Genomic DNA, 11,462 nt, shown 5'->3' with positions numbered 1-11,462 from the left:
TAAAACCTGTTGTCCTAGTGGGTCTGGGAATGACAGAGGGACAATGAGAGGACTGTAAGGGGTACCCCTGAGACCCTGAGCTGGTGTTTCTCCACGTGGGGTCTGAAAACCACTTGCATCAAAATCAGCTGGGAGCTTAGGAGTACAAATTCCTGGGGCCCACTCCTAAGGGTCTGATTTTGTAGACGGAGCGATGCCCAGGTATCTACAGCATTAAAAGCTCCCCGGGTGATTCCAATGCACAATAAAGTGGCTGTAAAGTCTACACTGCTGAAGGGCTGGGAGCAATACCAGAGGAGTATTGCCCTCACCTCTAACATCGTGCTTGGCAATTAGTCAGCTGTCAAGAAGTGTTTTGCTATGGTGAGTGAATAACTAAATCAACGGAGAGGATTCACAGATGACTGAAATCGCAATGTGAGTGGCCCAGAGCACGGAGGGTCCATTGACAGACGTGAAGGAGAAGGCAGGAGGAAGAGGAAGCTCGGGGTGACTACATGGGGATAGACATGGTGACTTCCAAACACACACAGGTAACGTGCATGGGGGCTGGAAGTCAGGCAAGTTGACACGTGGGTCGTCTGCACACTAGTTGAGGCTACGGCTTACAGAACAGCAATCTGGGGGACAGGCATGATGAAGATCCAGTGGGGAAATGAGAGAGAGAGGCAGAGCCCGGAGAGCCAGCAATGCAGGGTCCAAAAATCAGAGAGGAGGGAGGGCAAAGGACCGAGAGGTTGGTCTATGGAGTCAAAGACTCTGGGGGAGCTGACGAGGGGCCGTGGCTTAGCGATTAGGAAAGCACCTGGCGGTCTTCAAGAGAGCAGTTTGGAAAGAGTGATAGGCACAGAAGCCGAGCACAGAGATAAAATAAGGAAGCGGATGAGGAGGAAAGCTGAGGTCATTAGTAGCGTTTACCCTCTGGGGTTTTCTCAGGCGAAAGGAAAGAGATAGGATGCCAGCTATAATGAGCCGGCAGAGAAAGGCAAGGCCTTGGAACTCATCATCCCTGTGGCTGCCCCTCGGACGCTGGTCTTCCGCAGGGAGCTTTTCTTTCTTCTGTTTCTCTCGGTGCACTTCCTGGGTAATCTCACCCATGGCCTCAACTTCCATCTCTCAGCTAAGGAGTCCCGTCCCAGGCTTTCCTCTGCCCTCTGCACACCTCCATCTGTGTGTCACCCAGGCAACACGACTCAACCTCGGGATGGACCCAAGTATTCCCTGCCTCTCTTGGTGGTACCGTCATCCACCCATCCGCCCAGAAGCCACTGCAGCCCTCCATCTCTCTTCCCCACATCCAGTGGTTGGCGGAGTCCTGTGGGTTTGACCTCCTTGGCAATCCACTCTGCCCCTTCCTCTCCAGCTCCCTCCCTTCTTAGCTGGCAGTGACCTCAAGTAGGTCTCCTGGCCCCTCCCAAGCCTCCAAGCTGCTGCCAGAGTCCCATTCCGACAGGATTAACTGGTCAGGGTGCCCCAACCCAGTGACAAAAGAATGACACCCAGGGTCTTTTGGTGGCTTTGCTGTGGACTGTTTTTGCACCACACTGATTCACATGTGTCTCACACATGCTGGCCCGGGGGCAGGTCCCTGTGTGTGGCAGTTTCCTCCCTTTCCCTTCCCTCCATCTCTCTGTTCCAGACCCCTACCACCACCTCTGTCTGGCCGACGTCTGGTCCTCTTTCTGTTTGTAACCCAGAAGTCCCATCTTCAAGAGGAAATATTTGTGCCTCCTTTCCTTGTGTCCTCAATGCCCTCTTCATGCAAAAGGCTTTTAGTAGTTGTCCGTATCTCTATTCCACCAGACCGTGAACCCCTTTGGTGGGGAGGGGAGGGGAGGTGACGGGGGGCAGGTGGGAGTTCACTCCAGCTATAGTTACCCCCCAGGAGGCCACCGTTGGGCTCAGAGCATGTTGTGTTGACTGGAAACAAAATGAATTCAATGGAAGGCCTGAAAGAACTGTGTTAAACATAACTTCTTGTCTCCCTAACTGATGGCTCTCTCCCTTCTTTCTTCTCTGCCTTTTCTTTTATTCACTCTCTCCTTCTGTACCTTCATTTGTTTTTCCTTTTCCCTGGCTTCTTCCTATCCCTTCCTTCTTCTGCAGGACATGCACCAGCTCCTGGGCACTCCTGCCCTCTTTTTCTCCCCTGTTATATCTCCCTCCTCTCGGCCACATCTTTGAGACCTTGTTTGTGCCTACGTTCTTCTGAAAGCATCAGCTTGTTACCTTCAGGCAAAGTCATTCGCTTTGGAGAATTTCGCCAGGAGGATGGTGATATTGACAAACTAGGTCACAGAAGGAGGAACACGCTTCCGGTTTTCAGATCTACAGTATTAACTGAATCTAACACCCAGATAAGGGCCTTGGGCAGAAACGTTGGTTAAAAGTTCTTCTAAAAATAAGAGAAAGTAATAACCATGTGAGCTCAGCATTTAAGTCCTTCCTTCAAGAGGAGGTGTTTGTGTTTTCCTTTTAAGATGCAAGAGATCCTGGCCCCCAAAATATCCCTGAACATCCATGTATAGCCCTGCCGGAGAAGATGCTGTGGCCTGCGTGGTGGGGCCACGGGGGCTGTGGGGACCGCGAGTGCCCTCTCCCCGTGCTGCACGTCATTCCCCTCCTCCGCCGCCACGAGACGGGCGGCAGGTTGTTGCCACGCGCTTCTGAAGGTTACATGGAAGAGAGAACCCACAGATGCCACTGCCCCTCAGTTAGGACCAAGTGTGGGCTGTGGGTGCTCCACCTGCCCTTGTCCACTTAGGGGCCCTCGTGGGAACGGGTGAGGGATCTACAGGGCTTCACAGAGGGAGCAAACACAAATGGGCGAAGAGTTAGCCAAATGGAATCAATGGGATTTTCCTCTCTGATGCTTTTTAATAGCAGGAATTTGGATTAGGTGTCACTAGCCTAAAGCCCAAAGGAGACACGCATTGATTATTTTAAACCTCTGTTTCCCTGACACAGACACCAGCCCAAGCATGTCTCTGATATCGTTGTCCCTGAAACTGTCATCTGTCGTGGTTTGGCTTTTGAGGAGAGAGATGAAAGCAAATAGAAGGTTGTTGGTGAGCAGCCCCTCTGCTCTGCTTAAAAATAAGTGAAGGCTATTGGGTTCTGCTCAGGGCTACAAGGGGCATGGTGGGGTGGAGGCATGCAGAGGTTCTGTTGCTTTTTTTTTTTGCGGTATGCGGGCCTCTCACTGTGGTGGCCTCTCCCGTTGTGGGGCACAGGCTCCAGACGCGCAGGCTCAATGGCCATGGCTCATGGGCCCAGCTGCTCCGCGGCATGTGGGATCTTCCCGGACTGGGGCACGAACCCACGTCCCCTGCATCGGCAGGCGAACTCTCAACCACTGAGCCACCAGGGAAGCCCAAGGCTGGGCTTTTTGAGCCTTTGTTGGGAAGGAAGAGCTGTTAGTTATTCTTTGCAGGCACAGAGAGTTGGGAGCCCTTTTTTCACCAGGACCTAGAGCCACCAGCCTGCTCTGTAGAAGGGATGGTCATGAATTCTTGGAGCCCCCATGAAACAGACACCCCTGTCAGGGTTTGCCCCGCCCACACAGTCTGGTTCAGCACCACATGCGCCTGCTGGTGCCAACCCCACCCCGCCTGGTTGCCAGGCTCCATGCTGCTACGGTGCCTCCCTGGCAGCAAGTTGGGTCCTGGGTAACCTGAGTGTTCTGGCTGGTTTGGTGTGACTATTGCTGGGGGAACTGGCCCTTAGCACCTACTTAACCCAGTAGCGACATTGACTACGAGCCATTCCGAAGGCCACATGAATCTTAGGAAGCTCACTGGGCTAACTGGGGTCTGCTCCCAGTTTTGCCTTCAACTCTGTGATCTTAGGTGCCTCGCTTGGCTTCTCTGAGCCTCACATCCCCTTGCTGCAAAATGAGAAGGTCAGATTAGATCATCCTTAAAGCCCTGACCAGTTCTTCATCTCGATGTAAAAACAGAACCTCTGGGCTTCCCTGGTGGCGCAGTGGTTGAGAGTCCGCCTGCTGATGCAGGGGACACGGGTTCGTGCCCCGGTCCGGGAAGATCCCACCTGCCGTGGAGCGGCTGGGCCCGGAAGCCACGGCCGCTGAGCCTGCGCGTCCGGAGCCTGTGCTCCACAACGGGAGAGGCCACAGCAGTGAGAGGACCGCGTACTGCAAAAAAAAAAAAAAAGGAAAAAAAAAGGCCCAGCCTTTCTCAGGAAATCTGGTCCCCAATGTCGAACGCCCTTGTTGTGTTTGCCACTCCACGTGTAACTGAAGTGCCCTAAGGGAGTGTCAATAATTGTGTTCTATTTAATCTGCATTCTCCTCGAGGCTGGAGTCCTGAGTGTGTCAGTGTTCTTCCTCATTGCTGAGTCAAGGCGCGGAGAGTAACGTGCGGTCATCACACAGAACGGTTCTGCGGGGCTGCATCAGTGCCCGCACAGTAGCGTGTTAATGAGTGTTAAAACGGACAGCGCAAATACAGCGTTCTCAATTTTTAAAATTACAGCTCTGTAACAAGTCATGCTGTTAAAACATACAAGAAATACCAGTTAAGCCTTCAAGTAGATAGCACACAGCCTGTACAGATCACTGCTATTCCCAAAGTGCGTAACAGGTCATTTTCTTTGAAATGAGGCAACAATTAGCAGGTAGTTCCATTATTTGAATACTAAGTCAAGTAGAAATAACACATCCAAGGATTAAATACCAATTACTACCTTAGGAGCTACGAATCAGCCTGGCATTATAACATGCCCCTCCTCAGCAGCAAACCCAGGAAATGCAGAGGGTTGGCAGAAAACACCAAACTATAACCAGTGTGCATCTGTGCAGAAAAGACACGGTGTCACTTCCCAGCCAGCGCTTTCAAAATGCTCATCACATATATTTCCAGAAGAGCCCGGCCCATGTATTTGTCCCAAAGACATTGAAAAGAACAACCTTCAAATGTTGGGAGTGAAGCTGATCTCAAGCCCACTGCTGGAAATAGGCGATTTGAAGCTTTTACTGGGTCCCCCTAAAGGAGGTTTACAGGTCAGTCTGACAGCCTGGTGGCAAAAGATGTCACCTCACAATTATGTTCTTAACTCCAGAAACAGAGCAGAAAATTCACCCCCACCCCTCTTCCCCGCACCGATTAGTTTCAGGGACCAGAAGAAACTGCTCCATAAGATGTTATCTAACAAGGTCAATCAAAGCCCAGCTGAGAGCACTTGTGAACTGCGTACCTTGGTCATACTTTGTGGGAGAGGAGTGTTCTTCCTCCCCGGATCACAGTTCTGTCTCCATCCTCTGTGGGAATTAACTCCAGTGTTCAAGCCAGCTGGGTTGTTCTCTCTCCCTCTTAACTGAAACCACTGCTTGGAGTACTTAATGCTATTAGGACATTCTCATGCTCGGAAGTAACTGAAATTCCAGGATGGGCAAAATAATATTTTATACGAGTATATATATGTACAAAAGATATTAAAAAGACAGTCTCTAAAGTACTTTGGGATTCCCCCAATGAAAGGCACCAGATAAACGCAAGTCATCACCAAAATGAAAAGTCAGGTTTTCCAGTTTTCACATCTGCAAAAAGTAACCACTAAAGGTATCTCTGTTTTGGTGGTAAAACCTGCCTGTTTAAAAAGAATACTCATGAGAGTGACTGAATTATTCAGCCTCCTTCCTTGTTTCCACTTTTCACAAGCTTTATGGTCAGTGACCGTGGATACCACACTCAGTGACCCAATGCCATCAGCCTTGGCAAACTGAACAGTCTTCACGAGTTTGTACCATCACCTGCCTCAGTGCAGCTGGAGATTATTTCGTAAATTCTCTGCCTTCCAGTGCTGGAAACGTCAGCCAAAGCCAAGTGCTACATGTGCAAATTCTGAGAAATATCCCTGCCCTTCTGACTTGGTGGTTGGTTGCCCCTAAGTCATCTCACCTTTCCTGATGCTTCTGAGAAACAAATGTAGACGGTAGACCAGGTAGCATTAGGACGTGGCTGCCTCCCTGCCCACCATAAGGCTCCAGTCTGATGGAAAGATTTGAACTGGGGACCTAAAGGCATAAGTGACTAGTGCAAATGGCCCGCTCTGTAGTAGCCATGGCAACTACAAGTACACAGAGCCTCTGACAAGATCCTCACCACATCCCCAAGAAGTATGTACTACCTTCAACCAACTAAGACACAAAGTGGACCTTTTTAAGGAAGATCCAAGACATAGATAGAAAGCCTGCCTAACTCCGCATGTAGACCCCTGGATTCTGCAGCCTTTCCAAAGACTGAACAACAATGGAAGCCAACTGGAAAACCACCTGATTACCTAGAATATAACAGAGAACTATCTTACTAAGGGGTCCAGGTTAACCCTTCAAAACGCTATGTGCTGGTTAACTGAAGAAGAAGAGAGAGGGCATTCTGGAGAAGGAAAGAGTTCTCAACCTTAACACAAGTTTAGAAGTTTAAAGGTCTTTTAAGTAGCATCAAGCTTTTCAAGAAGTTTACAATTATTTATGACATTTTATTAAGTAACAATGCTTTTTTGTTTTACAACTCCTTCCTTTCTCCTGGCCTCCACCAACCCTCCCCCAAGAAAAGGCAGCTGAAATGGAAATAAGAACTATAATATTTCCATCCTGGATAAGCCATTTGTCTATATTTTGAGTACACACTTCCACACCACCAGGTTTCCATGTCATACCAGGAACTCTGGGGCAGTTAGAGCATCATATGTAACATACTGTATCATAGAAGCAAAATTATCTAAGTAAATTCTGCTTGGAAATAAAAGGGTTCTCATTTTATAAGCTTTCAGAGCAGGCAACAAAATTTTCTAAGCTACTGCCCTTGCTAGCAACCCAACAATGTTTGCCTCAGACAATACAACAGTCAACTTTTTAGTTGATAAAGACAATACAATCTTATTTCTAAACATCTTTAAAAGGAAACATTTCAAAAACATGCTGATATCTAAGACACAGCAAAGTTTATTCAAATGACCTAGACCAGGAACCTCAGCAAGAAATAAATGTCTCTACGACCACCCTAGAAAAGACGGAGGGCTGACTTTGAAAGGTCTTCAAGCATCCTGTGATTTGGCCTATGTTTAGCTGAAGCCCCTGTCCCTAACGCATCTGTTCTTGGTAAAGATTTCAATCTTCACTACATGATTAACAAAATAACATTCTCTAAAGAGCAACATTTAAGAGATGAACATCAGTGTACATCATTCTAAGAGTGAGCAGGGTACCCATGCAAGCCACAGGGCTACAGAGTTACAAAAACAACTCACAGACTTGCATCAGTCATGTGTACTTAACTTCACATTCCCTTTGTTTTGGTATTAAAACTAAATGAAAGCATTGGATAAAGAATTGAGATTTTGTTTCTACATGACTGTGAGCAAAACCTCATCATATCATTGCTGACCCCATAGATGTGTTTCCACTGGACATATTTGTGGGGGCTTTTTGGTACAGAACTCACACGACAACCTCAGAAACAGGAGCACAAACAACTGAGACAGTACTGGGCCACAAGCGCTACAATAGAGAACACAATGAACGAGAAATTAGGTACTCATCCGGCAGAAAGGTGAACATTTTATGCCCGCGATGCAAAGACCAGTGAGTGTCATTTCACTGAAAGGTGCAAAGGCATGGTGTCAGACACACCACCCTCTAAAAATGATCCTAAATACTGTAAAAGCAACCTGGGGTGCATATCCCATGCATCTCTCCCCTTGGGGCTGGGCATACTCCTTACGCCATAACCCTAATGTGCCTGGACTGTGCCAGAGGCACGAGACACAGCTCAGCAATGTGGGTTTGAGGAGGTCAAGCCCTCGCAGCTAATGCAGGGAATCATTTAAACTTAGTTCGCTTGGCGAGCTCCTGCTCATGCTCGTCAGGCTCGCCATGAGGGATTTAACTTTATGGGCATAGTAGTCCCTTAAGTTGACGGAAGGGACCTCCTTCATTCCATCCCCAAAGTCACAGCTGCGCATGGCACTCTCGAGTTGCTTTTGGCGCCGATAAAAGTGGGAGAACTTATTGAAGATCAAGGTGATGGGCAGTACCACCACTAGGATACCCGCCAAGATGCAGGCAGAGGCGGTCAGCTTCCCTGCCGTGGTCCCTGGGACCACATCCCCATACCCTACAGTGGTCATACTGACGGTGGCCCACCACCAGCAAGCGGGGATGGTGGCCAGGCCCTCATTCTCCTCCTTTTCGATAGTGTAGGCCACTACGGAGAAGATGGAAATCCCCACAGAGAGGTAGAGCAAAAGCAGCCCTACTTCTTTGTAGCTGTATTTAAGTGTGGCCCCCAGGGAGCGGAGGCCAGTGGAGTGTCTGGCCAGCTTTAAGATGCGGAAAATCCGCATCAGCCTGAGGACCTGGGCCACCCTGCCCAGGTTGGCCAAGGTAGGTGTGCTCTCCACAACCAGGTTTACCACCAGAGTGATGTAAAAGGGGACGATGGACATGAGGTCGATCAGGTTGAGGGCATTCTTGAAAAACTTGAGGAAGTCGGGGGCCACAGCAAACCTGGCCATCAACTCAAATGTGAACCAGGCGATGCCAAAGTGCTCCACGATTTCGAACCTGGGGTCCTCACCAGGGTTGCCCTGGCTGTCAGGGATTTGGAAGTCCGGCAGGCTATTGAGACACATGGTGATGATGGACCCCAACACCACGAGGATGGACAGGACGCTGAAGACCCTGCTCAGGACCGAGTAGCCGGGGTTGTCCAGCGCCAGCCACAGCTGTCTGCGGAAGTTGCCCAGGGGCTGCCCATCGAACTTGGATGCATCGTTGTAGAAGGCCAGGATCTCATCGAAGGAGGACGTGGTGCTCTCCTGGTCGCTCTGCTCGTCCCACTTCTCCTGTTCGGGCTCCACTTTGCGGCCGTGGTAGCTGTAGCTGCAGCAGGAGTCGATGAAGAACTCGTTGATGCCCCAGTACTCGATCTCCTGGCTGAAGGAGAAGACGCACAGCTCCGCCATGACGTGAAGCTTGCCGGTGTGGTAGAAATGTAGCACGTAGGGGAAGAGCTCGGGGTTGCGGTCAAAGTAGAACTCACGCTGGACGTCGTCATAGTCGTCGCAGAGCTCCAGAATGGCCTCGCGCGAGTGGCAGAGCAGCAGGCGGCCCAGGCGCGTCTCGGGGAAGCGCAGCAGCGTGTGCGAGCGCAGCCGCTTCTTAAAGCCGCCTACGTTGATGCGGATCTCTCCATCCTCGACGTTGGCCTCCGACAGGTCCCACAGGCTCTGGCCAGTCATATTGGAGACGCCCAGCCGCCCGCGCCGCGCGGGGGCGCTACACCTGGAAGCCGAAGGAATCGTGTCGGGTGAGCGCCGGGCGCTCAGGGCTCGGGCACCTCTTTCTATTTCCCCATCCGTCCCTGGCGAACCCAGTCCTCTCCAGCGGGTCTCTGGGTGCTGAAGGACACTGGGATGGGGAGCCGTTTCTATGGGTTTTGGCCCCCTCCCGAGGAAAGGCTTGGAGTGGGGGCTATGTTTCCACTAGTATGGCCGCGTTTCCACGCCCACCCTGGGGGTTCTGTCGGTCCCTTTACGCTGGCGGAGGTCGCTCCCCAGCGGCTCTGAGAGCCCGGGGAGCTGCGAGCTGACCTTGCCCGTGGGCGGGTCGAGGAGACGCCCCCGCCCGCTCGCCGCAGACAGGCGGGACCAGAGCTGGGATGCGCACCGGCCGGGCTGGGCCGAGATGGGGGGCGCGTAGCCTCGGGAGGGGGCGGGGAAATTCACCTCTCGAGTCATTAACCCCGGGTGGGGTAAGGGGGCCGGCCTGGCGTCCCCTGCGTCCAGCCCCCGCGACTGGAACCCCCTCGCCCCCCGCCCCGGGCTTCCCCGCCCGCCTGGCGCCGTGCCCTGGAGCCGCGTGCGCCGCGCGCGCCGCGCCTTACCCCGCGGAGCTATCCGGGCTCGCCCTGCGCGTTCTGGAAGCGCTTACCTGCGAGCACTGGGGCCCGCGGCCGAGGCCGGCGGGAAACTTCCCCGACCTGCCGGCGAGCATCGCTGTGGCCGCAGCTGCCGGCTGGCTGTGCGTGTGCGCGCGGGTGCGAGTGTGTGTGCGCCTGGGTGTGCGCCCGGCGGGAGGGCGGGCGGGGTCCGCCGAGCGTCTCCTGTCTCCGGCCGGGGATGCCGCCGCCGTCCGCAGTTGCAGGAGGCTCACAGGTGGCTGCGTGGCCCCGATGCTCGCAGAGCCCTCCTCTCTCTTTCCGCGCGCCCCTCAGCACCGAAGAGAGACAACAACGCGCGCCACAGCGGGGGCCGGAGCGGGAGATGAGCCGGTGCGCCTCGGCGCGGGCCCTGCTCTGGGGCACGGCGCGGTGGTGCTGAACGGACAGCTCCGCGCTTCCCAGCTCCCTACGAGGCCGCCGCCCGGACTCCGGAGATGCTGCCGCCTCGGCTTCTCTGCTCTCCTCCCGCGCGTCGCGACGACCCCTTCGGGCCCCCGGCTCGACGCAGAGCCAACACCTTTCCCAACCCCTCGCCTATCCCCCGGTGACAGCTGTTATTGCCACAGGGCGCAGGCAGGGGACTGCCTACGGTGACCTTTCCCCACTTGGGTCTCGGGCCCAGCCGAGCTGGGGAATGAGGGATGGCTTGCGTCGGGGGAAGAGCAGGACGGGAGGAACTCCAGGTTTCCCCTTTTAGGCACCTGCTGAAAAGTTTCCTGAAGCTTCGGGGGAAAGAGGGTGGTGGGGAAAGGCATCTGGAGGGGTGAAGACGGAGCCGGGAAACCCAAGGTCGAGCTCAGCTTAGCTTGCTGGGGGCGGGAGTGCAAGCCCCACCGGCGTGGGAGGGAGTCACGGAGTTCTGTTTGGGAGCTCTGTGTGGGCACTGCGCGTGTACAGGCCGGTGTGGTGTGCCAGAGTTGGAGGATTGTAGGGAGGGGTGTGTGTGTGTGTGTGTGTGTGTGTGTGTGTGTGTGTGTGGTCTGAGGAAAATAAGACTTTTCAGTGTCTGTGCAGCGCTGATAAAAATTGGACCTCTGAGCGGTGGGAGGATGTGTACAGCGTGTCAGAACAGGGGAACCTAGGGCATGTCAGCGTGGTGTGTACACACAGTGGCAGACTGTGAACTGTGTCTACAGTGTGCAGTGTACAGTGTAGTATTCAGTGCGACTGTGACGGGTCTGTGTGCGTAATGAAATGAGAACTTTTTGTATGCAGACACAGTGGGGACTTGGAGTGTGGGTCCAGCGTAGATATGCTCAGTACCAGTGTCCCCATTCCCCAGGAGACTTGTGGCCCAGATTCGAGCTCTTGGTCTCCAAGGATTGTTCCTTAAAGCACTGCCAGCTGGGCTGGAACTGAGAAATGGACCCACAGTCCCCAGGAAGCCCCCTCCCCTTCGTCTCAGCCTTTCTCATGGTCCCCGTTTGCCAAGATCGGAGCAGGACGTGAGCTTAGCAGGGAGCTCACGGGCTACAGGTCTTGGACAGAAGTCCCAGGAAA

General features: G+C 53.0%; 1 protein-coding gene across 1 annotated transcript; it reads right to left on the bottom strand.

Annotated features, from left to right (window-relative positions):
• Window positions 1-4,409: 4,409 nt before the first annotated feature.
• Window positions 4,410-10,837, bottom strand: KCNS2 (potassium voltage-gated channel modifier subfamily S member 2). The gene is made up of 2 exons (XM_030863122.2): window positions 9,953-10,837; window positions 4,410-9,304 (listed from the first exon to the last, which is right to left on the bottom strand). The coding sequence occupies exon 2, from the start codon at window positions 9,259-9,261 to the stop codon at window positions 7,828-7,830; it is 1,434 nt and encodes a 477-aa protein (XP_030718982.1). The 5' UTR covers window positions 9,262-9,304; window positions 9,953-10,837; the 3' UTR covers window positions 4,410-7,827.
• Window positions 10,838-11,462: the final 625 nt, after the last annotated feature.

The sequence above is a fragment of the Globicephala melas genome, chromosome 17 (assembly GCF_963455315.2).
Source record: "Globicephala melas chromosome 17, mGloMel1.2, whole genome shotgun sequence".
In the NCBI taxonomy this organism is placed as follows: domain Eukaryota; kingdom Metazoa; phylum Chordata; class Mammalia; order Artiodactyla; family Delphinidae; genus Globicephala; species Globicephala melas.
The sequence above is the reverse complement of the archived record's forward strand: the minus strand, read 5'-3'. Positions and strand labels throughout refer to the sequence as shown.